At 57.0% G+C, this 23,078-nt stretch overlaps 6 protein-coding genes across 6 annotated transcripts; 3 read left to right on the forward strand and 3 right to left on the reverse strand.

Annotated features, from left to right (window-relative positions):
* Positions 1 to 2,137: 2,137 nt before the first annotated feature.
* ISF_04205 (hypothetical protein) lies at positions 2,138 to 3,775 on the forward strand (the record flags this gene model as incomplete). Its single annotated transcript, XM_018847811.1, has 1 exon — positions 2,138 to 3,775. The coding sequence occupies one exon, from the start codon at positions 2,138 to 2,140 to the stop codon at positions 3,773 to 3,775; it is 1,638 nt and encodes a 545-aa protein (XP_018704767.1).
* A 2,721-nt stretch (positions 3,776 to 6,496) lies between these two features.
* On the forward strand, positions 6,497 to 9,388 carry ISF_04206 (hypothetical protein; the record flags this gene model as incomplete). Its single annotated transcript, XM_018847812.1, has 1 exon — positions 6,497 to 9,388. One exon carries the CDS (start codon positions 6,497 to 6,499, stop codon positions 9,386 to 9,388), a length of 2,892 nt encoding a protein of 963 aa, XP_018704768.1.
* A 515-nt stretch (positions 9,389 to 9,903) lies between these two features.
* ISF_04207 (Vacuolar protein sorting-associated protein 62) lies at positions 9,904 to 11,478 on the reverse strand (the record flags this gene model as incomplete). The annotated part of the gene is made up of 1 exon (XM_018847813.1): positions 9,904 to 11,478. One exon carries the CDS (start codon positions 11,476 to 11,478, stop codon positions 9,904 to 9,906), a length of 1,575 nt encoding a protein of 524 aa, XP_018704769.1.
* A 1,483-nt stretch (positions 11,479 to 12,961) lies between these two features.
* On the reverse strand, positions 12,962 to 14,288 carry ISF_04208 (Transcription factor TFIIIC, tau55-related protein; the record flags this gene model as incomplete). The annotated part of the gene is made up of 2 exons (XM_018847814.1): positions 12,962 to 14,089; positions 14,163 to 14,288. 2 exons carry the CDS (start codon positions 14,286 to 14,288, stop codon positions 12,962 to 12,964), a joined length of 1,254 nt encoding a protein of 417 aa, XP_018704770.1.
* Positions 14,289 to 14,885: 597 nt separating this feature from the next.
* ISF_04209 (imidazole glycerol phosphate synthase hisHF) lies at positions 14,886 to 16,672 on the forward strand (the record flags this gene model as incomplete). The annotated part of the gene is made up of 2 exons (XM_018847815.1): positions 14,886 to 15,011; positions 15,122 to 16,672. The coding sequence occupies 2 exons, from the start codon at positions 14,886 to 14,888 to the stop codon at positions 16,670 to 16,672; spliced, it is 1,677 nt and encodes a 558-aa protein (XP_018704771.1).
* A 605-nt stretch (positions 16,673 to 17,277) lies between these two features.
* Positions 17,278 to 21,421, reverse strand: ISF_04210 (Arf GTPase activating protein; the record flags this gene model as incomplete). Its single annotated transcript, XM_018847816.1, has 6 exons — positions 17,278 to 18,003; positions 18,065 to 18,169; positions 19,139 to 20,992; positions 21,045 to 21,155; positions 21,232 to 21,248; positions 21,307 to 21,421. 6 exons carry the CDS (start codon positions 21,419 to 21,421, stop codon positions 17,278 to 17,280), a joined length of 2,928 nt encoding a protein of 975 aa, XP_018704772.1.
* Between the last annotated feature and the right edge of the window lie 1,657 nt (positions 21,422 to 23,078).

Here is a 23,078-nt window from a genome sequence, read left to right on the forward strand (position 1 = left end):
GCAAAGTTACCATTGGGTGGTGTGACATGTTAACATGTATGGTGGAATGTGTGAGGGGAGACTCGACCGCAGTGACGGGCTGGCCACCTGACCAAACAGCGGGTGACGCCATTCCGTCAGCACCGCCCTGAACAAGCCAATAGACGCCGCCACAGGGCAAGCAAGCGGGGTGGCATTTGCTGAATGCAAAGACGGTAAGGCCAGGCGCGATAGATGGGTTGTTTTGTTGGGCTCTGGGCAACTGGAAGGCTGAAAGATGGACGTGAACCACGCACCTATCGAGAAGGCCTACCAGGGCGGGGGGCTGAGAGGTGCCGAATACATCAGCAGGCGGCCTGGCGTGTGGCGAGCTGTTCTACCGGAATTGCGCTCCGAGAGCGACTGAAGCGACGTGTGAGAAGAAAAGCAGAGCGTAGCCGATGTGTGGATGTGGAGATCCACGAGTAAGTCATCCAAGGCAAGGCGGGGTTGGACTTGACTTGACACTACCTGTATTGTGCGGTCTGCAGTACAGGCTGTAAGACAAACCGACCCAAGAATGAATTTATTGGGACGATGCAGGAGCGCCAAGGTGGGATAATAGATAGAAGTGTACGGAGTAACCTGGAAGAACTCGGTGGCAACATCAACGTATTGGGCAGTTGGCTGTAGGCGATTACTGTGTTAGCCGTGCCTAAGTATGTAGGTAGTGCTAGTGACGCGCTATTATTCAGTTACATGCAGAGGTGTCACCCGTGTAATAAACAAGGCAGGAGTGGACGCAAACGCCGCATCAACTGCGAGTCAGCGCTGGTCGCGCGATTACACAATGGATTTTGAGGGTGGCGGGCCGGACCCTAGACCCTGGGTCCCCGTCTGAAACAAAAGAGACGAAATGAACCGGATATGAGAAGAGACAGAAAGGCTGGACCTGACGCGTACACCGAAACAAAAAGGGCGGTGGGTGTTGCGGCCAGCACACCATGGGAGCCGTGTTGTGTACATAGGTAGCCAAGCTGCTTGGGCGTTCAGGGCCGGGAACGGATTGAGTACGTATCTTAAGATAAAAGGTTTGACGAGATGCTGATGCGTACATAGATGAGGATGATGCAGATAGATAAGGGGAGGAAGTAAGATGGAACCGACACACTGATAACGACATCTGGGATGGATTGATGCCACCATAATGATGCGTAGTAAGGCCACTTACAGCGCAGGAACGAACTACAGTACCTTATTTTGGGAGGGGGCACAGTCAGTCAGGCAGCCCAGCAGGACAGCCTGAGCAGCAGGACAGGCAGACCCTTGGTCATGAGGAGGGGTCGAGTGCAGCGGGCGGCTGAATCGGAGGAAAGATGCAGATGAGACAAGATTGATAAAAAAAATTGACAGTTGAGAAAACAGCGAAAGAAATGGTTAGGTAAAAGAATAGAAGCAAAAGAGTTGCGGCAGGAATTGTTCCTCGTCCTGTTGCTCTTCCTCGACAATGATATCACGACATGGACAGTAATAACCCCAGTTAGAGCGCTGGGTCCGGCACGCGAGCAGCGCCCATCGCAGGACGAGTCCACTGAAAAGGGCCCACTGCTCGGTGCTGTAGTCCAGTAAGGTGCAGTGATGAGTACCTGTTGTAGTAGTGCTGCACTTTTGTCGCTGCACCTTGATATGGCAAGTGTGCTGGCTGGTGGCCGATCTGTGCTGCCCTTACCACATCTTGTCGTCTGCCATCCGCCACTGTGTCGCCTCTGTCCTTCCCCTCCAGCCCCTTGACGCAATCAGACGCTCCCGTCTCCCAACAAAAGGAAACCTTGCGCACCCCAGCCCCAAATCACCCATCTCCTGCATTCTCCTTTCCTCTCATCATTCATTTTCTCCTGCTCCCTAACATCTTCATCTTTTCGACCTTGTAGCGTTTTGGTTGCGTCACGTTGCAGGCCAGCACCCTGTCTCGAACCCCCGAGCTGGCACCGGCGCTCCGACTGCCGTCCGACCTCGCCCCATCACGCCTTATCTGTCTCGTCACTCGCACCCACCGCCCTACGCCATACACCATATATCTGGTACTCATCGCCCGTACCACGCAACCTCGCAGGCCACACCTATTCCTGACTCTTTCTTCACATAGACGCGGCGCTTCGATAGTGCTGCCGACGAATCCATGGCTTTTCAGCAACCCGCGCGGCAGCCCGTTCAGCGAGTTGCCCGCCCGTCTACTGCCGTCGAGTCCACCCCGGAGCCTCCAGCCGCCCTCCAGGACAGGGAGCCCGACCAGTCCCAGACATCATGGGTGCTCTTTTCTCCTCCAACAGAAGTCACCACCGCCTCATATCTTAGCGAAACTGAACGCTCGGTCGATACGCCATGCCGCTCGCGCGGCCTGGCCAGCCTCCACACTGCCCCGAGATCCTCCCAGACCGATGACTTTCGACTGTCGCTTGCCTCTTCTGCTGTCGACGATGTTTCCGTTGATGAAGATGCAGAGCTAGATAGCCTTGACAGCCATCTGCCTGAATTCCGCTCCCAACCCGGCGACCATGTCGCCTCCCACCGAAATAGCTTCCACGGCGCCGCCCCCGTCTTCCCCGCCCACGATGGCTTGGGCTCGTTCCGCCTCGATAGGCCCGCGCTGGGTCGCGATGCGCAGGAACAAATATACCAGTTCGAGCGTTTCAACCCCAAAAGATTACGAGTCGACACTGCCGACGATACGTACATGGAGATGGATGCTGCAGCCGAGGCCCAAGAAACGGCCAAACGAGAGCGGATCGAGGCCTGGCGCCTGGAACACAGCCGAGTACTCCTCGATGAGGTACAGCGCGAGACTAGGCGCCGCCGCAAGTCACTCGTTTCCATGCATCGCCGTCATCAGTCTCAAACGTCCGACGACAACATGACTTGGCATGACGATGATGATGACACCACTGAGGCACCGAACGAAGACCGTGGCTTCCTTGCTCGCATCACCCGCACCGTGGTCAAGGACATTTTTGGAATTGACGAGAGGCTGCTGGGCATCCTCCTTGGTGAAGCTGTCGTTGACGAAGACGACCTGTCCAACACACCCCGCGCTTCACAGCTCAACACGGCGCAGTCGTCGTCACTCGACGAGGAGTCGTGGCAGCTGCGCATTCTCGAGTCGGTATCGCGCGAGCTGGGCCGCCTCGTCAATCACCTCTCGCCACACCACCCTGGCGCCTTTTCGACCTACTCGCGCATGCAGCAGATGCCACTTCCCTACGCTGGTCTCCCCGTCATCCCCGAAGCTGCTGACTTGACCAGCATTGATCATCCCAGCGCCGCGCCCCCTGCTCCTGAATTCAAGCCCTCCCTCACCCGTAACACGCAGCCTATCCCAATTCCTGGCAAGGGCACCGACGAAACTGAGGACAGCGGCCTCTTCTCAAAGGACGAGTGGGAGCGGGATCTAGACATCAAGCTTGTCTTTCGCTACCTCATCTCTCGCTTCACATCACGCAACAACTCGTCAGCAAGCGGATCGTCGTCACACTTGGCAACGACGAGCATGCAGGATGCCGCGGCCCGTGTGGCCCGCGTGCGCCAGCACCACCCGCTCATTGCCCGGGCGCGGCCGATGGAGCGCCGGCCATTCAGGGCCATTGCCCCGAGCAGCCCGATTGCGGCGCGCCCACGCAGCAGCTGCGCCAGCCAGAGCACCAGACGGTCGGCCCGACGTAGCAGTACGTCGTCTCGGCATTACTGGGACATTGGCGGCTCACTCGGCACCGGCTCCATGATCGGGCCTCAAGGGCCTATGGGAAGCTGGGGAGAGGCGTGAATGTTGGTGATGACTGACACATTTTCTCTTTCACGGAACATGACGAATACATACTGGGCCGATACTGGCCGTGTACATTAGTAAATATTGGCGTTTCATCTTCACATCTTGCATTTTGCATGCGTTTCTCCTGGACGAGGTTTGACACGCGGATGAACGTTGATTGGATGGGTTACTGGACTCTGCATATCGAAAACAAGGGATACACACACACATATATATACTGCCTATTTCGCAGGCCTTTTTTTTTTTTTTTTTTACCTCACTTACCTTGCAAGCTACCGAAAAGCGGCCTGTGTTGATGCCTTGTTATTCGTAGCACCAAGATGGACTTGGGGCCGGGCGGCGCGCCGCAATCCTACACCGTCACCCACTCGACACAGTTGCGCGCGGCGTCATGGGTTGTGGATATCGACTAGAACATGACTCAACAAGAGGAAAAAAAGCCTGCAAGTAGGCGCCTATTCTATTAAAACCGTTGTCTGCGATGAGGCGTGTAGTTGGGGGCTGGGCGACGCTGGGACCCTTTGTGAACGCTGAGCTCTTGGGAAGTTGGTGGCGTGCTGCGTGCTGCGTGCTGTGTGTTGTGTAGATCTACGAGCTTTGTCGTACGGGAGACCCTTTTGTAACGGGAGTACTGAAGGGGGGAAGCCATCGTGGTTCTGAGTCACAAATGGGGTTACACACAGACAAGCTCGATCGTCGGACTGAGGCATCGAGGACGCGCCGGCGTGAGGCCAAGGCCTCGCCGGCTCTTTTTCTTATCACCCGTTCGTAGCTCGTGTTTGCGGTGCAAACCGTTGTCCCTGCGAGATTAGTTCCGGGTTGAATTATAGCAGGGCCAGAAACCTGGTTTGCGATACTGCCTAGACAGAAGCCGCCACATTGTCTTGCTGGCTCGCCGGATGGGGACAAGCCGGTGAGACGACGGGGGCGCAGAGGTGTGCCTTGCATCATATGGCGGAGCACTGGGAGAGGAAGGGGAGAGGCAAAGGGTGAGAAAAAAAAGAGAGTTGGCCGCATGGCGTGGATAGAGTTGTCTCGGATGGGGGGCAGTTGCGGTGGTGTGGTGGTGGTAGGAACATGTACAGGTTGGAGATGCAGACTGCTGTGTGATGCTGGCAAACGGCGGGGGTGAACCCCTGCGAGTGACTTGTGCAGCTCACGCGGAGCGAAACGACGAGGGGGGGTTTGCGTTGGCTGCAGAGAGAGTGCATATTGTGTCCCTTTTTGCTCTTCATCCTTGTCGTCTTGTTCCCGGGATGGTGTCGACATGTTACGCGGAAGCCGATGTCAGCCATGGTAATGCGATGTGACGGGGGGAGGGAGGGTTTGGTCGAGGGCAAGTTCGTCCTGGGGTGGTGGTAGTGGTGGTACGCAGATACCGACCTATGTAGGGTATTGCCCGTAAGAGGCCGATAGATAACCATCTATTACTAGGTTGACGGATGGATGGGGGTGGAGGTGGAGAGCGGGAAGAGGCGGGCGACGATCTCGAGTTGCTTTGTTTGCTCTGTCTGCCTGGGCGGGCACCTTGTTGGAGGGTGAGGTGTATGTATTGTCGCATCAGCCCAGTCGTCTTGTCGAGTCACGATTTAGGCAGCTCGCGCGCCCTTTTTATTTGGCATGTCAAGAGGAGGTTGGGCGACATCACACAGCTGATACAGTGATGCCTGTCTTGATGTGGTTAGGTGTCTAACCAATTGCCCGGGTCGGCAATGCTTGCAAGAAGCCAATTGAAAGATGAAGAACCGACGCGAAGCTCGATTTTTAGAGGCAGCAGCCGCTGGACTAGTAGGTTAGCACCTGTTATTAGGTACTAACTATGTAGGCCGGTCCTCAGGGTGTGCCAGTAGTCGGGTACCCAGCCTCGACTGTGTACAGATGTACCACAGACCAAGCTACGTAGCTCCAAGACAACGGACTCTACAACACATAAACAAAAGGGCGTTGATTCGTATAATTGAACGGTATTTTTACTTGATCACTCGCATCTCGGTGGAAATGGTCTCCATCAGACCTGCTCTGCTGTCTGTCCCCGTCACTTGGAGGGGAGGGCGGCTGTGCCCACCCGCTAAAATAAACCGGCCCGCCTGCTCCACCTCCACCCATCACCCACCCATCGTCTTCTCTCACCACCACTTCTTCCCTCCATCCTCCACCCTCCCATCGATACTAGCTTGACCAGTAAGCCTTGTCGGCTGAGGGACCACCTTCTCTTCCTCCTTCTCTCTTTATTTCCTCACACGCCTACTCCTCTTTCTCTTTCTCCTCCTCAACACATCATCGCACTCACACACCCTGTCTTCTGTACTGCCGAATCTCCCCGCCGCTATCCCGAACAGCCAGCTGCCAGCTGAATATAAAAACCGGCATCCCCACGCTCGCGCCGCGACTTCCGCCTCCCACCTTCTTCCTCTTTCACCCATCTCAGCAACCATGAGCTGCGCGCTGTAGATGGGCTCGCTGGCCGACTACACCGGTTTCGCCAGATATTTACCCTTCTTCACACAGCAACCATCTCGCCCATCAGCGCATTACCCGATTGCATAGCCCGCATCCAGCGCCATCATCGCTTTCGCACCAGCTTCTCATGACTTGACGCCGCAACGACCGCGCGACCTGCCCGCAAGATCCCGCCCAAATATCGCTACACACATTGCTATACCACCCTCAAGACCGATACATACCTAGCATGCTATTGCAGCCCAATTACCTGCCATGGCCGCCGTTCCTCTCTCCAACTCCCCCTCCAAACTCTTCGACGTATATACCGACAATGCACCGAACCGCAACCTCTCTCCCATGCCGCGCGGCGGTTGCAACTTTGTTGACCTGACTCCTGGTACTGCTGGCTCTCGCTGCGGCTGTCGCCGCTTCTGGAAGCTCCATGCCACCGACAATATCGCGCCGGGTCAGGCCGGCTGGTGCATGTGCAACCATCATGCCTGCTACCATGACGAGCGCGCCCCGGACGAGCCTCGTGCGCTGGCGCCGCCCACCCCCGTCTTGGGTCAGGAAAACGAAAAGCCTAAACCTACAGGCCGCGAACCTCTCAGCCCTGTCATCGATTTTGCCTTCAAGGTCCCGCCCTCCATTCCTGGTCTCGACATGGCCAATCTCTCCGCTGGCCCCCCGCCACCCTCCTTCCTCAACAACCCTCCCGATGACATGGAAATGATGACTGCCCCCAACATGCCTCCTCCAGCTGCTCCTCCAGCTGCTCCATCCATTCCAGACACGCTCAACTGGGGCGATTTTATAAATTCAGACAATGAGCAAGGCGTTGCTCCTCACATTCCACCACAATTTCTCTTTTCTCAAAAGACAGCTTCAACCACGTCATCACTGCAAAACAAATACCTTCGCCCATTCGCTGGCAAGGGCCTGCATACCCTTGCCACCCGAAAAGATCCGACGCAGTCGCCCCTGCGGCAAACGAGCAGATCAAAAAGCCAAGTCACTCAGACAGCTCTTGTCCGCGCCGAGCAACCGCCTGGAACTCCGGTGACCGTTGCCTCCACGATAGTGGAACCACGTGCCCTGGAACGCAATCCAGCTTCCAGGGAAGGCTTCAAGAATCTGACCGACGCCTTGTCTGGCCATGAGCAGAGGCTAGATAAGCTCGAGACCGGCTCATTTGCTGCCGTTGCTGCCCACGACGACTGCGTAGACAAGCACGAACACTTGGACCTCCGCATTACCGATCTAGAAGGCAAGGTCGAGGAGCTAGAGAAATTTACCAATGACAATGACACTGTCGTTAGTCGCCGAGAACGCAATGACGACGATGGAGCTACAGCCAGTATAATCTCGGCTACCACCAGTATCAACACCCGCCCTGCGAACGCTCGTGAATTTGCCAATCAACTGCAAGCGCTTCAATCACAAGTATCGCAACTGCATTCATTTTTACCTTCCATCAACAATCCATGGGAGGTGGAAGTCGTCTTTCTGCCCTTTCCGCTGAAAAAGGTATGGCAGGACATACACCAATTCAAGCAAGATCCCACCATCAGCAACGACGACTGGACTCAGCTGCCACAGACCAACAGCGCCTCCATGTTCCGCTCACAGTCTCCAGTGTTTGGTGACTGGGCCACGGCCGACCACGACGCCGAGTGGCTGCTACCTAAAGCCTGCGGTGATAAGAGCGTCACCGATAAGCGCCTTCGCAGTCGCGGTCTCGTCAAGACTATTTCTGTCCACGGCCCCGATGCTCGCAGCGTGCACATGGCTGTTGTCTCTGCATTTGGAAGCGTCTTCAACGAGATGCAGATGCTACCGCGACGGCAAGACACGGACCCCCGTTACGGCGGCTTCATAGGCCTCCACTCGTCGTGGCTCCCACTGCGCAAGATTCACCGCGACTCACGCCTCCGCTTCCTAAGCCCTGCGGAGATGGTAACGCCCGCGTTGTGGGATGTCCAGTTCCTCAGCTCCGTCATGATGCGGTCGTCTGAACCTAGATTGTTCATCACCCACCCGGACGCTTACCTACAAGACTACGTAGCCTACGAGGCCGGCTGGACCTGGCAGCGCGTCCGCGAGCTTACGCGCGTGTATGCCGATATTGATGAGTCTCAGCAGGTGCCCGAGGCTGACGCTCTCGAGGAGCACTGGACATGGAGTGAGACAATGGACGAGCCCCCCAACGTCAACACCTCTATGAGCCTGCGGCAGTCGAGACAGCGCACCACAATGTCGCCCTCACACGCTCGCTTCCCTCTCATCGAACGCTGGCGATCACAGAGTCCCGCTGTCATCCGCGAACACACTCCCATGACCAACCTCAACCGTTCCGCTGGCTCTCGATCTTCCTCTCGCCAGCCGCCGCCGCCGCATGGCCGCACCGCCTCCGTCCCTGTTGCCGCTGCCCGTCACCCGTCATTCGACAACCAGCGCCGTGTCTCCATGAACAGCCGTCGAGCTTCCCCTGCAATGCGTGTCGCTGTTAGCGGCGGCATCATGAAGAATGGCCGCGGCACGCGCTCCCCCAGCCATCCTCTCTACACTCCGCGCTGGACACATTCGCCCAGCCCCGTGCCTTGGGGTGGCCCGCAAGACCGTCAGCCCACCCGCGGCATCACGCCGTTTGCCTACGCCACACCTTACAGCAACGCAGCCGCACCGCAGCAGCCAGAAAATGGATACCGGGCGCGCAGCGGCAGCGTAGTCCGCTTCGAGGTAGATCAACCGTTCTACCGCCCTCGCGGCAGCAGCAGCCGTCCCGTAGCGGGCCCACCAATGACAATGGTGATTGACGACGATGACGACGTTAAAATTTACAACAGCGAGTCGGACGAGGACTACGCGGACGATGACGACGGGGACACTACCAGCGTGGACATGGCGACGGACGCCCAACCACGCCCACTCCAGCCCATCACAGGATCGGGCTGGCCTGGCATGCCAGAGGACGAGCCCTGGCCGGGGCTCGAAGATAGGGGAGCCCCCCTGCAACGCTCGGCCGATGCAGAGAACATCGATCCCAACTCGAGCGGAGAAAGGCCGGAGAGCCAACAGAGTAGTCAACCGAGCGAGTACCCAAGCACGCAGGTGATAAAGCGAGACGAGGATGAAGATGATGATTTCCTGATCCATGAGGATTAGCGCGTTTTTGGATTATTGGTGGGGCATGGATTTCTGGGAGGGACCGCATGGCCGGTTGCTGTGCATATTATTATGAGATACCAAGGGATGGATTCATGCATGATGGGGGATGTCTTTACATAGAAGCGTAGGTAGTGATTTTAGCATGGGCATGTTTGAAAGTGACATTTCAACTCTGAGTCATTTGCCAGTGTTGAGCTGGCATGTACAAAAGTAGAACAAAATCAACTTCCAGTCCAGTCTACTCTTGACCTGACCAGCGTTGTTGTGCCCTGATTCGAAGGCGCGAGAATGAATAGAGTGACTTTGTTTATTCCTATGCTTCTGTGTATATTCTATAAACATTGCTCATGTATGTATGTATAACTCTGTCATTTGTCGCTCATCAATCCAAAAACGTCTTGAAAGTAAGGGGTATCAAAAATGGAACAATCGCGTCGCTGTGTCGCTTCTCTCTCTCTATGCATCTATCACGGACATGTACGTCGTCTGTTTCTTTGAGAAAGGAGCACCGATCAATACCACGTCCCCGAGCCGTCGCGTTCGTGGCGGATGCGGCACTTCTTCGCCAGGCACATCTTCTTGCGGCCGAGGTTCTTGAACTTGGGGCCCTGCGGCCCGGAGACGTAGTGGTACTGGCCAAAGAGGCGCCACTGGCGGACGTCGGCGAGCGGGTAGACGCCGTCGCCCCAGCGGCCGCGGAAGTGGAACCACGAGGTGGGCGCGTCCGGGTTGGAAGCGGCGGGTGTGAGGCTGCTGCCTTCGGAGGAGCCGGGGGCGGCACCAGCACCGGTATGGGCGGCGGCATTGTCGGGGTAAAAGTCGTCGTCGGACTCATAGTCGTAAAAGTAGGCGTAGTGGTTGAGGGATGGGTCCCAGAGGGGCCCCTTGTCGGTCACGTCCTTGAGCATCTTGAAGGGGAGGATGTATGCGTGGTCGCCGGGCGTGGCGTACATGGCGTGGGAGCCAGTGGCCGAGTAGATGACGGGGCGCTCGGCAACGGCACTATTCCACGTCACGTTACGCTTCTCCATGGCCTCCCAGGCGTAGGCCTGACCGCCCTCGTGCTCGGAGAGGTACATGCCCTGAGGCACGCCGTCCTTGAAGCGGACCATGCAGTGCTCCCAGTCGGCAATGTGGTTGCCGAAGCGCATGGTAAGGACCGTCTGGCCGAGGTTGTACGAGTAGAAGAAGAACCAAAAGGCATCGAGCACGCCGTCCTCCTTGTCGACGAGGACGAGGACAGCGGGCGCGCCTGAATAGCCTTGGGCATCGGGCTTGTAGCCCTGGGCGGCGGCGGCAGCGGCCTGCATCTGCTGCTGCTTGTGCTCGGCGCCGGCTAGTACCTTTTGCGGCAGCGGCGGGGCATGAACTGCCCGCGATTGGCCGTAGTTGGAGGGCTTAGTGTGTGGGTGGTGAGGCGTAGTGGTTGTAGAGTACAGTGTCTCGTCAAGCGCGGCAGGCTCGTCCGAGGCAGTGTGGGTGGCGTGGGCGGGAAAAGAAGCGGAGGGGACGTTGTAGCGGCTGTGTAGCCACGGCGGACGGCTCTCGACATCGTTCTTGCTGTGGAGGAAGACACTGCCGTCGAGGCTGTTGAGGCGGCTCATGTTGCCGAGGTCCCAGGGGGCGGCGTCATCGAGGAGAGACGAGTTGAGTTGGATGTCCATGTGGGTGATGTGGTCGCGCATGTCGGAGGGCCAAAACTGCTCGCCCGAGTAGAGGTGGACAAGGGGCGCATGCTTGAAGACGTAGTCAGGGATGTCGCGGCGGTGAGGAGAGCCAGCTGGCTTGCCGCCGTCGCCTCGGCCGACGTCGGGGGTAGGCGGCGGACGAGCGTGCTGGCCGTGCTTCCGGTTGCGATACTCGCGGTTGGCCGGGTCGGCGCGTAGATGGTGGAGGCCACAGAGAGTCAGCCAGCGGCAGGCCTGGCGGTCGACAAAGTAGGGACTCGTGTTAACCCATCGGCGGTCGCGCTCCTGCTTGACGGGGTCGCTGCCAGTAGGATCGAGGTAGCGCGGGGTGGCCCAGAGGACGTAGACGAGAACGGCAAAGGCAATCGTCGCAATGACGATGCGGTCTATCCAATACATGGCGTGACGTGTTGTTGTATGCAGATCTAACCTGTAGAGAGGGCCGGCGGGAGGAAAGGCGGGTGTGTTGGTGTTGTCGGGTAACGACTGGGGGGCTCGTTGCGGAACAAGCGGCGATGTAGTCAGAATGCAAACGACGCTACCTCATCTTTCTATTGGTGTCGAGGAAATGGGAAGAAAAGAAATGCAATGATCAAAAGGGTCGTCGAGGAGCCAAGAGTATGGCGGGACAGGAGGAAGAATGCTGACGGGTAAGGGAAGCTGATGACGAGAGATTTGTAGGAGCGGGTGTCGGCGCACCGCCTTTTCGCGTTGAGTGGTTGGTTGTCTTGATTCAAGCCTAGTGGGGAACGTGCATGGGCAGTTTGTTGAGGGCGGCGGCAAGATAAAGAAGAAACAGAGGGATGCACAAGAGAGGAGAAAAGGACAGGGGAGTGAAGATGTCAGACTGGATGAAGATGGCGGGCTTGTAGAGAGAGAAGACGACGGCCACGTTGTCGAGGGAGACGCGGCCGGTGCGTGTCTTAGGAGTGTGAAGAGGATAATGGAGGGAGGGTGTGACTCTGAATAGGCAACTAAGTCTTGGTCTGGTGGACGCTGGCAGCTGCTGAATGCAGATGCGGCTTAGCTTGGCTTTGGCGCTTGACGGGTTGAGGCTGGTGGGGAACAAAGCCGAGTGGCTGGTGACAAGTGAAGCGGGGCGGCCTGCCTATCAATGTGGCTTGTTCCAATCGAGCGGTGATGATGCATGCAGGAAGTACATACAAATACTCGATGATTATGCTATTGTAAGATAGGCTAAATACGCAGCTGGCAAAAAAAAAAAAAAAGAAAAAAAAGTATTAAAAAGAGAAACAAACTAGAGAAGACAGGGGCAACCCCGAGAACATAAAAAATACGTGTTCATGCGGCAGCTATCGTCGCAGGGTTCTCAAGTTTCAGGCCAGGCCTCCGTACCCATCTGCCATGTCCCCTGCATACAACGTAACGACCTCATCGGAAACGATTTGCGCGTTGCAACCTCATCCCTAATTCATCCCGTGTTGCTCACCTTGCCGACGATAGGCCGCCGCCGCCGCCGCCGCCGCCGCGTCCGCGCCGTTCTCTTCACCGTGCGGCAAACGACGGCACCGGCCAACGAACCACGGCCCGGCTTTACACCACATGTCAGCCCCACGTTGTCGACCGAGAGGCTCTCCGTCGCCGCGACAAACCAGACAAGCATCCCGTCCCCTAAAGTTACCTTGACTACCTGGCGGTGCTTTATCACCAACCAAGCAACAACATCGATCAAGTTACTCATTGCCTTGCCCACTGACCGCTTCCCAGTCTGAATGTCACATCAGTGCATTACTCGACATTGCTCATCGCAATTCGACTTGTTCACCTCTCGTACATGGATATCGCTAGTATACATGCCATAAAACCATGGCCTTCGTAAATCATGACCTCGTACAGTGCATTTATTTGTACAGCCCATGTATCAGCCCATGGACATGGATATATCATCATCCTCGTACTCGTCCATCGCCTCGCTAGCCTCCTCATCCCCCCCTCCCTGCTGCTCCTCCAAGTCCTCCCACCGCGCCGGCGTCGGCGTTGACCTGGGTTGCGACAGAACTCTCCCCTGTCTGCCCCGCCTGGCCGCCGCCAGCCGTCCTCGTCCTCGCCTCCCGCCACCACCACCGCTGCCCCTCATAGGCGGCATCCCCAACGCCGCCGCCGCCGCCGTCCGCTTGCGCCGCGGCTTGTAGTCCGGGTCCTTGTTGTCGTCAAAGTCCTTGCCCGCGCCGTCGAGCGCGTACACCGTCACGTCATCCGTCTGGCCCTTGATCTTCTTGAGCGCAATCAGGTTCTCCAGGAACCGCGCCTGCTGCTTCCGAGCCCCCGTGCGGTCGAGCTTGCCCGCGGGGACTTGCATGTTCAACTCGGCCCGCGTCGCCGCCAGTGGATCCGCGCCCTCCTCGTGCCGCGCCTTCGCCACCTTTTCCTTGGTGACGATGCGCGACGACAGTGCGCCCAGCACGTCAATATCGCCGCCGACGCGCCGCAGCGCCGGTAGCGGGTGCTCGTCGTCGTGCCGGGCGAGCAACGCCTCCGTGCCGATGACTTCGGCCCACTCGCCCTCAAACAGCCGTCCGCGGTACGATATCAGCGGATGGTCAGAGTGAAGCTCTAGTATTTGTATATCTTCTCGTGGTTCGGGTTCTTGTTCATGCGAGGGGGCGTCTCCAGACGCAGCTGGCTCCGCGGTCGGCTCCCTTGTCGTTGATGCTCGCGTCAAGTCAATGTTCTTCCGTACAGGCTCCTTGCCTTTTGAGCGTCGCAAGGCCGGGTCAATCATTGCATCTCCGTCGTCTTCGTCGCGTTCGGCCGTGGAGGTTGGAGCTTCGTCGTTGCTGCTGACGTCGTCCTTGATCCGCACGTGGACCTCTGCGACGACGGCGCGAGAGTCAGCGCCGGCCGCACTACCGGACGGCCGGCTGATCGGATCCGCACCACCAGTCGTCTCTTGCCAATTCTTGTAGTATCCGCCGCGCGAGTGAATGTTCATTTTGGCCGACATGCCTTTAAATTCGGGGTATGAGAGCTCCAGCGTAAGGTAATACGTCTGCGCGTGCAAAGGGCGTTAGTTTGCTGGGCATGTCGCACGATTGCCGCTCGGAAGAGTGCGCCGCACTTACTTCGGTTTCTGTAGTTGAATATTCGTATTCCCATTCCTCTTGGTCATCCTGCATCAGCTGCTGAAGGACCTCGTCCATGACCAACGGCGCGGACTCGTCCATGGCGCTGTTTGAGCTCTCCGCCATGTTGGTGGTGGCGGCGGCGTGTTGATGTCCCCGCGTCTCAATTTCGCGTCGTCTCGATCGTGTCGCGTTCGAAATAATAGTGTAATGACTTGCCAATCAGAGCAATCACCGGTGAAATGGAAAGTCTGCCAGTCGCAGGGCGGTTATCAGTTCCCCATTCAGGACATGTTGATGCAGCGTGCCTTGTCAAAGTTGCTTCAGTGGAGCTTGCCAGAGCTATGTATGCACATACGAGAGCGCCGCCGATTCAGGACCCAGCACTGTTTTCCAGCAGCTCAAGGCCCAGGAATTTTTTTGCTCGTCATCCAACAAGTGAACTGCTGCCCCGCTATCCGGGGCGCAAATTCGGGGCCTTCAGCCAAACCAGCCGAAACCTTGAGTCACCTTTTGGTCCCTTCCCATCCTCGTGCCTGACAATCTTAAATACCCTCAACCCGCGCCTGGTTCGCCTACATGCCTCTCTGGGAATTCTAGTAACCCTCCTCATCAGCATTCTCTTTTCAAGCCCTGCATCTTCGTCAAAGATACCCCGCCGCTTGCCCCTCGGTTGAGTTTATACAGCGCCCCGCGCCCGGCGACAAAAGCAACCAACCCACCATGTCTAAGACCGTCCACCTGCTCGACTATGTCGCCGGTAACATTCGCAGCCTGGTAAATGCCATTGAGAAGATAGGATATCAGGTTGAGTGGATCAAGTCTCCCGACGACGTGCCCAAAGCCGAGGTATGAACACCCGCGCACTCGCAGTCCCAGTCCCAGTCCCAGTCGCGATAACTTCACCATCCGTCTCCCCATCCAGTTTCACTGACACGCTGCCTCGTCCGCGCCTACAGAAGCTCATCCTCCCCGGTGTCGGCCACTTTGGTCACTGCCTGTCCCAGCTCGCCCAGGCCGGTTACCTGCCCGCTATCCAACAGCACATCGCCACCGGCAAGCCCTTCTTTGGAGTTTGCGTCGGCCTGCAGGCGCTCTTCCGCGGCTCCGCCGAGGACCCCGACGTTCCTGGGCTCGGCGTCGTCGCCGCTTCGCTCGACCGCTTCGCCGATGCCGACAAGCCCGTCCCCCACATTGGCTGGAACGACGCCAACACTCACGGCCGTGCCATCTACGACCTGCGCGCCGACTCCAAGTACTACTACGTCCACTCCTACAAGTGTCCCCACAACCCTGGCGAGCTCGAGGCCCTAGGTTGGACCGTCGCGACCGGTACCTACGGCGGCGAGACCTTTGTCGGCGCCATCGCCAAGGGCAACATCTACGCGACGCAGTTCCACCCTGAAAAGTCTGGTGTCGCCGGCTTGCGCACCCTCCGCGCGTTCCTCACCGGTACCGGCGCTCAGAGCCTTGGCACTCCCCTGACGCAGACCGCCGCCGCAACCTCCAAATCCTCACAGGAAGGCCTGACGAGACGCGTGATTGCGTGCCTCGACGTGCGCACCAACGACCAGGGCGACCTCGTCGTGACCAAGGGCGACCAGTACGATGTCCGCGACAAGGCCGACGGCAACCACGTGCGCAACCTCGGCAAGCCCGTCGACATGGCCCGGCGCTACTATGAAGACGGCGCCGATGAGGTCACCTTCCTCAATATCACATCCTTTCGCGACTGCCCGCTCGCGGACCTGCCGATGCTCGAGGTGCTGCGGCAGGCGTCGCGCACCGTCTTCGTTCCGCTGACCGTCGGTGGCGGCATCCGCGACACGGTCGACACGGACGGCACCAAGGTGACCGCGCTCGAGATCGCCACCATGTACTTCAAGTCGGGCGCGGACAAGGTCTCCATCGGCTCCGACGCCGTCATCGCCGCCGAGGAGTACTACTCGCTCGGCCGCAAGCTCTTCGGCGACACGGCCATTGAGCAGATCGCCCGCGCCTACGGCAACCAGGCCGTCGTCGTCAGCGTCGACCCCAAGCGCGTCTACGTGCCCAAGCGCGACGCCACGCGCCACGCGCTCGTCGAGACCAGCCAGCCCGGTCCCCGCGGCGAGCCCTACTGCTGGTACGCCTGCACCATCAAGGGGGGCCGCGAGACGCGCGACATGGACGTCGTCGAGCTTGCCCAGGCCGTCGAGGCCATGGGCGCCGGCGAGCTGCTCCTCAACTGCATCGACCGCGACGGCACCAACGCCGGCTTTGACCTCGAGCTCGTCGCCCAGGTCAAGGCCGCCGTCAGCATCCCCGTCATCGCCTCGAGTGGTGCCGGCGTGCCCGCGCACTTTGACGAGGTCTTCCGCGAGACCACCACCGACGCCGCCCTCGGCGCCGGCATGTTCCACAGGGGCGAGTACACGGTCCGCCAGGTCAAGGAGTACCTGGACACGCGCGGCCTGGTGGTGAGGAAGTTTGAGGAGGACGACGATGACGGCGTCCTGGGGTCGGTATAAGGAAAGGGAGGGAAAAGTGGTGGAGGGCAACGAGAATGAATGGAGCTCCAAGAGCGGAACATGAAATGGAAAATCACGGGTTTAATGGTATATAGACAGGTACAAAATAACGGCACTCGCGCTGCGAAATGAAAGCTACATTGACGATCTATGCATGCCAGTCTATTGGCGTCACTTGGAGACCATGACACCACACCTAAAAAAGTACGTCACTTATAAAGAAAGATGGCATCGTATTTAAAAGCAAGTTCATGGTTTAAAAAAGGCCACGTTGCTATTTCGAAATGACTCAATCTGGAACGCGGCAGCAACACAACACCTAAGCTGAAGAAAGAAGAACAAGAAGAAAAAGACTCGATACGATCCATTGTCAAAGCTTGATTCCAAAGTCAAGTGTTAAATCAGATACAGCAATTACTCAATCGACTCCAAACGGCAAGAAACACAAGAAGTTTGCAGACATCAATTTGAAAGAAGAAAAAACCAATGATCGATCTCATGCGAGTAAAACAAGTAGCAAAGCCATGGTCAATTTATGCAAGTCCCCAAGACCAAACGAGTCTGACAAAATCAGCATAAATGCCCATATACGTATCTCGTCGCATCTAGAGCTCCATGCCCATGAAGAGCCACTGCCTGCTAGTGACATCGACGTCGTTGGCCCAGTGATCGAGCGTGGTCATCTCGAAGCCGACCCACTGGAGGCTCTTGGTCAGCTCGAGGGCCTCGTCGACGGGCATGCGGCGGTCCATGCACGTCACGATGGTGCGGCAGCCGAGTGGGCCCTCAGCGAGCTCGATGAGCGCCATCAGAGCCTTCTTGAGGTCGCGTCCGGCGACGCCCTGCAGGTCGAAGAAGACGAAGAGCGACCGCTCCGCGTCGCCGCCCTCGCCGCGGGTGGCCAGGAAGGCGCGGAAGCTGGCGCCGCCGATGTAGTCCCAGACTTCCATCCAGGCATCGACTTCGAAGTTGCCGGCAGACGGCACGCCACCGTCGTTGTCGCCGCTGCGGTCGGCACTGGCGCGCAGCTGGTTCTCTGCTGGCGGCGTCTGCAAGTAAGCACCGGTCAGGCCGGAGCCATGCATCGACAGGTTCCTCTCACCGTGGAATGCTGTCTTCATGGGCTCGCAAAAGAATCTCTCACATTCTTCCCTGATCGCGAGTGCTGCCCCCCCTCGCCGGTCCCGGCGACGACCGCCCGGGATGTCGCGTCTCTTGCTCTGCTTGGGCAAAAGGGCGAGCTCGTTGGACGAGGTGATTGCGGCGAGGGGGGGGCTTGTTGGTGGGGATGGGAGTCCTGAGGTAGGGACCTCAGGAATACCACTCCGCCCCTGTGCGAGTCTCGTTAGCATGTCGTTGATCTTGCGCGGATGGCCGCGAGCACGGTGATACTCTCTTACCTGTAACCCCGGGAGTGCAGTAGTGGAGGCCCTTGAGCTGGGCCGTGGTACCGACAATGTAGCATGAGGCAAGGACGTTGACCTGGGGAGCAACATCCTCGCCACAATTACTACTACTGTAATTACTTTGTTTATTCATGGGCGACATTCTTGATGATTTCCAGGTTTGCGTCGGGGAGACTTCGGTGATAGATTGTGGCCGAGAGCGGGCAGTTGGTGGATAATCGGGTGGCGATTTTTTCTTGGACAGCAACGTCGGGCAATTGACAACGAGAATCTGGTTTTCGAATTGAATCGTAGTGCAGCCGTATAGCAGTCACAGAGTGACGATGCTTTGGAGCGGTATAGAGCGATTTGGGGGCGGACGGTGGTGGTGGTGCGGAAAAGTTGGTGATCGGGAAGAAGGAAGAAAGAGTGTAGCGTGGAGGACTCCTCTAATAATATGGTGCCATGGCAGTGGTCTGCTGACCACATCAACGCTACAGGGAAGAGGAGAGGGAGGGTGGTGCAGGCCGCTCAGACGAATGCAGGCTAGCGAGCAAGCGGGGAAGCCTGTGTGCTTCGGCTGCCGCGGAGCGGACAAGCCCAAAAACTCAGTTAGGCCGAGAGTCTGCCAATCGTCAGTCACCGCCAAGACACGCTGCGACACAGGCGGCCTGACCTGGCGAAAGATGACACGGATCCCAGAGCCAGAATCAATAAAGTAGTACGGATTTTGGTACGAATTAATTACAGTGCATACTACAACGCTTCTTCCACCCCGTCCGCGCTCATTGTTGGCTCAATTGGCATCGTGCTGCCTCATCAACAACTGTTTTCTCTCGATTGTCAAGCCCGTCATCCGTGTGCCCAGTAAAGTTCGCACACGTTTTCCACACCACCGTCCGCCACTGTAACGTGTACCAATAAGCTGCATCTGGCCACCAGGAAAACTGCGTGTCTCACACCATCTCACACCATCTCACCGTATATTTTGACGTCACTGCACCTCCTGCTGTACTGCTATAGATTACTTTGATTACATATTGTAGATTATACTTGGTATCCTATACTCATTATATCATACATGCCGCGCGCTCAGGCTTGCAAAGGCATCTGGGCTGTGCCGCCCATTGTTGGTCCACGCCATGTCCAGCCCCAAGTTCATGCTCTCACGGCTAATTTGCCGCCCAGTCTTGTATGCATCCACTGAGACTCCCGCTGTCACTGAGGGAGCTTGCTGTATGCTGGATGCAAAGGGGTTTGTTCCAGGTAGCGGCTGCGACACGCTACGGGGTTGTTGTAATGCTGTCGGTATGCTTGGTCCCGCAAAGGCTTCGACAGCCTGGTTCTCCGGGATGCTCTGCGCTTGGGCTTGCAGTTGCGGTTGCGGTTGCGGTTTTGGCGTTTGCCCGTACAGCGCCATGATGGATGCCTTGTCGTGCCGAGGGGGGTGGTATTGCTGATACGCCTGCTGGGGTTGAAACATTTGCTGCTGCTGGAACAGTTGCTGCTGGAACGGCTGCTGCTGGAACGGCTGCTGCGCAAATTGTTGTGTTTGCTGCTGCGGCTGCGTCTGGAATACATGTTGCTGCTGCGGCTGCCGCTGGAACACATGTTGCTGTTGCTGTAGATACTGCTGCTGCGGCTGCATGTACTGCTGCTGCTGCTGAGCACCAGGCGACGGCAGGCTCGGTTGCGCGGAAAAGAACGGGTTTGTTCCAGGCGAGGCCAGCGGCAGTGGTGACGTACTAAACGTCGCCGTCTCTGAAATCTGACCCAGGGGTGGCGGCGACGCGACTCTCGTGGGTGATCGTAAAAACGGATTTGAAGCCATCTGCCCGCTCATCTGGCTCGTATTCACTGCCATACCACTTTGCGCAGCATAAAATGACTGCTGCTGCTGCTGCTGCTGTTGCATTCCATGTGCAGGTTGCGAGAAGTATGGATTGAATCCAGTCGGCTGTGGCTGCAAGCTACTCTGTTGGTTCTGGTGGAAGGGATAACCAGTATGAGGGGACAGGCCCGATCCATTCTGCAGCTGAGGGCTGGACGGCGCAGAGTGGCCATACATTTGCAGCGGAGGCGGCGCTGGCAAGGAAAGTCCTGCACCGTTTGGAGCTGCCCCTGTCTGATGCTGGGAAAGTGTCAGGTTCTGGAACGCCAGGTCGATAGGGCTGGCCTGTGCAGACGCGACGCCGTATGGATTCGTTGAGGTGCCATAGGGATTGGTGTTGTGCATCGAGCCTGTAGAGTGGGCTGTTTGAGGCTGCGCGCGGTTCAACATGTCGAATGGGTTCGTAGATACAGTCGAGGATGTTGTTGGGCGATCCGTTTCGGCTCGTTTAACAACGGTCAAGCCCCCTGTCAATCCAGACGAATTGGGCATCATCGGTGTCAAAGATCTCGTGGCGCGAAGCGTCTTTTCCTTGGGTGGCGCAGGAGGAGGTTGATCTCCCTCGCCTAATCGCACAAGAGCCTCAACAGCACGTTCAACATCACCACTAACTCCCTTAAGCACAATGGAATTTCGTTGGTTGTTCTGGAAACCCATTTCTCGCAGCTTGATTAGCTTCTTGTCAGTCTCATCTGGGGCATCGTAATCCACCGTGGCACCAAACACCTTTGACGGCTTATTCGTCAATGGAGGCGAGCCCGGTGCATACTCAGTAGGCGACCTATTGGGTAAAGTTTTAGATCGTGAAAAAGCTGCGCGGAAGCCAAATTTGGAGTTCTTTGGCGGCAGCGGTGGAGGGGTTCCTTCATCGGATATTGGGCTTCGTGGCTTGTTGGACTGAGCTGTGGTATCGTGGGTGTATTTTTGTCGTATGAAACGCTCCATGGCTGAATCGGCCTCGTCGACGTCGATCGTCACAGGGGGCTTCTTGTTGCTTGCGTTGTATATACGGTTCGAAGCGAGATTGCCGACCTTGCGCATGTTCTGCAGAATAGTGTGAGCCTGAGTTGCTTTTCTGGGATTCGAGGCGGCTTACATCGACTTGTTCGTTTGACCAACTGTCCATGCTAAGCGATTTGACCTTGGAAATATGGGTGCCGAGCTTTCGGTGAATAGCAGCACATCGCATGCAGAGGAAGACGCCCAACTAAGAAGGAATATTAGCTATAAGTCGGGGCCCCGTCTCGTTATAGTCATTTCGACATGGGTAGGGATAGCCATACACTCCATGAGGCCCATGCTAGTAAGTATTAGCTTAAATAGAATCAATGATGCCCACGGGACATAACACCACACACCTGGGTTGCGCGCATAGCAGTCGGCACAGATGTTGTTGCCCGTTACGGTCTGAACCAGCTCTTGAAGCTGTTTCTCATTACGCGCCTGCTGGCGCTTGCTAATGACTCCGGACATAGTTGAGGCAGACCGGGCACACGACCATGCGGCCAATGAGGGGTGTTTCAAGAGATGTGGCTTGGGATGAACGGCCGCAACGACAATGCGCTCGCGTGGGGGGGGATTTTGCCTAAACCCGGGGCCACTATGCGGATATCGAGTAAAGGAGAAGTCGGAGATGTTGTTGCGGTTGCACGGTTGATGTAGGCAAGGCAGGTTACGCCAGCATTATCATCGAGGAGGAAAAAGGAATGTGTGATGTGTCGTCGAGGGGAAGCACCCGCGGCTGTACGGACAGAGGAAGAGGAAAAGAAAAGGAGCGCAGGAGAATACTGGCGGCCGTTTCTCTGGGGAACAAAAAAAATCAAAGTGACTGAGCCAAACGGTTGAAAAAGAAGAGAAGCCCGGCGAGAGGAAAGGTAAGAAAAGAATGGCCGCCCGAGGCGAGGAGAGAATGGCCAGAAAAGAGAGGAGAGGAGGTCACGAAGTCGATTTCTTAAAAAAGGAGACGGACCAGACGGATGGACGGGAGCTGCAAAAGCTAACAGACCGCTAACAGGCCTCTAAAGTTGGGGCCCAGTCCAGCCGCCGGGGTTGGTCCGCAGAGCCCGCAGTGGCGGCGAAAATTTAGGGGCTTCTTGGGTCATTTTGGGGCATATTCGCGGCCAATTCTATGTAGGCGCCATTTCGGCTTGAGTCCACTGCAGGTAGGAGCTCTGGCCCGCCAGGCCGCCATGCGCAGAGACGCTGCCCGACCTGTAACAGGTTGTTAGACTGGCTCCAGTTCCAGTACCCAAATAGTTCACCGGGCTAGCGTACGGTGAGGTGGAAATTTTAGTTCGAGATTTTTTTATTCTTACATATCAGAAAACCGTTTTCAAGCGTGCTTTACGTGGGTGTATATTTACATTTACATACTTTGGGAGAGGACATGAAGATGGAGCAGCTGTCCACTCTAGTTACCTCTCTACTGTAATGTCTCGCGGTCCGCGCACACTGCATTCATCAGCGAGTGGCATCATTATAGATCGCGCTGTGCTACTATTGCAGGACAATCAAACTGTCGTGAGATTACATGGTTGAAACGCAGGTAGATCTCTATATTCCCGTTACCAACCCGTTTTTTCACGCAGGCGCCCGCTCAAAGCTGCCCCGGTATCAAACACATGGAGGAGGGGGAACAAGTGTCCTCTTTGCACGGAGTACATGCTACGAAACCCGTTTCGTAGCATGATAGCACCTTACCTGAGCACATCCAGGCTCACTGAACAGGCTAACAGATAGTCACATATATGCTAGAGTGCATTTCGTCGACGGTGGGCATTTGTGCAGAAGAGGTTGCTGTGAAAAAGCTCCTACCTATGTATGTAGATAGCAAGGAAGGTACGTTTGCGTACGCACCGAAGTTCCCGGATGACGGCCGTTGCGCCCCGCCAGACAAAGTCAAGTTAGGGTACCCGCGCTTTGGCGCAGTGTTGCACTATGGGCGAGGTACCTTACCTGGAGCCTAAACCGCAGCCAGCCAGGTCCCTGAATGTCGCCGCCTGCCCTTTTCCCTGTTAGCGCCCATGCCATGCTCCAGCTTCATCACACTCTGTGTACCTCACATTTACACGGGAGCCCTCTGAATATCGCCCTGGCAGTCGATGACGTACTCTGTTGCGGCTGAATCAGG

This window comes from Cordyceps fumosorosea, assembly GCF_001636725.1.
Source record: "Cordyceps fumosorosea ARSEF 2679 chromosome Unknown scaffold_9, whole genome shotgun sequence".
Lineage (NCBI taxonomy): Eukaryota > Fungi > Ascomycota > Sordariomycetes > Hypocreales > Cordycipitaceae > Cordyceps > Cordyceps fumosorosea.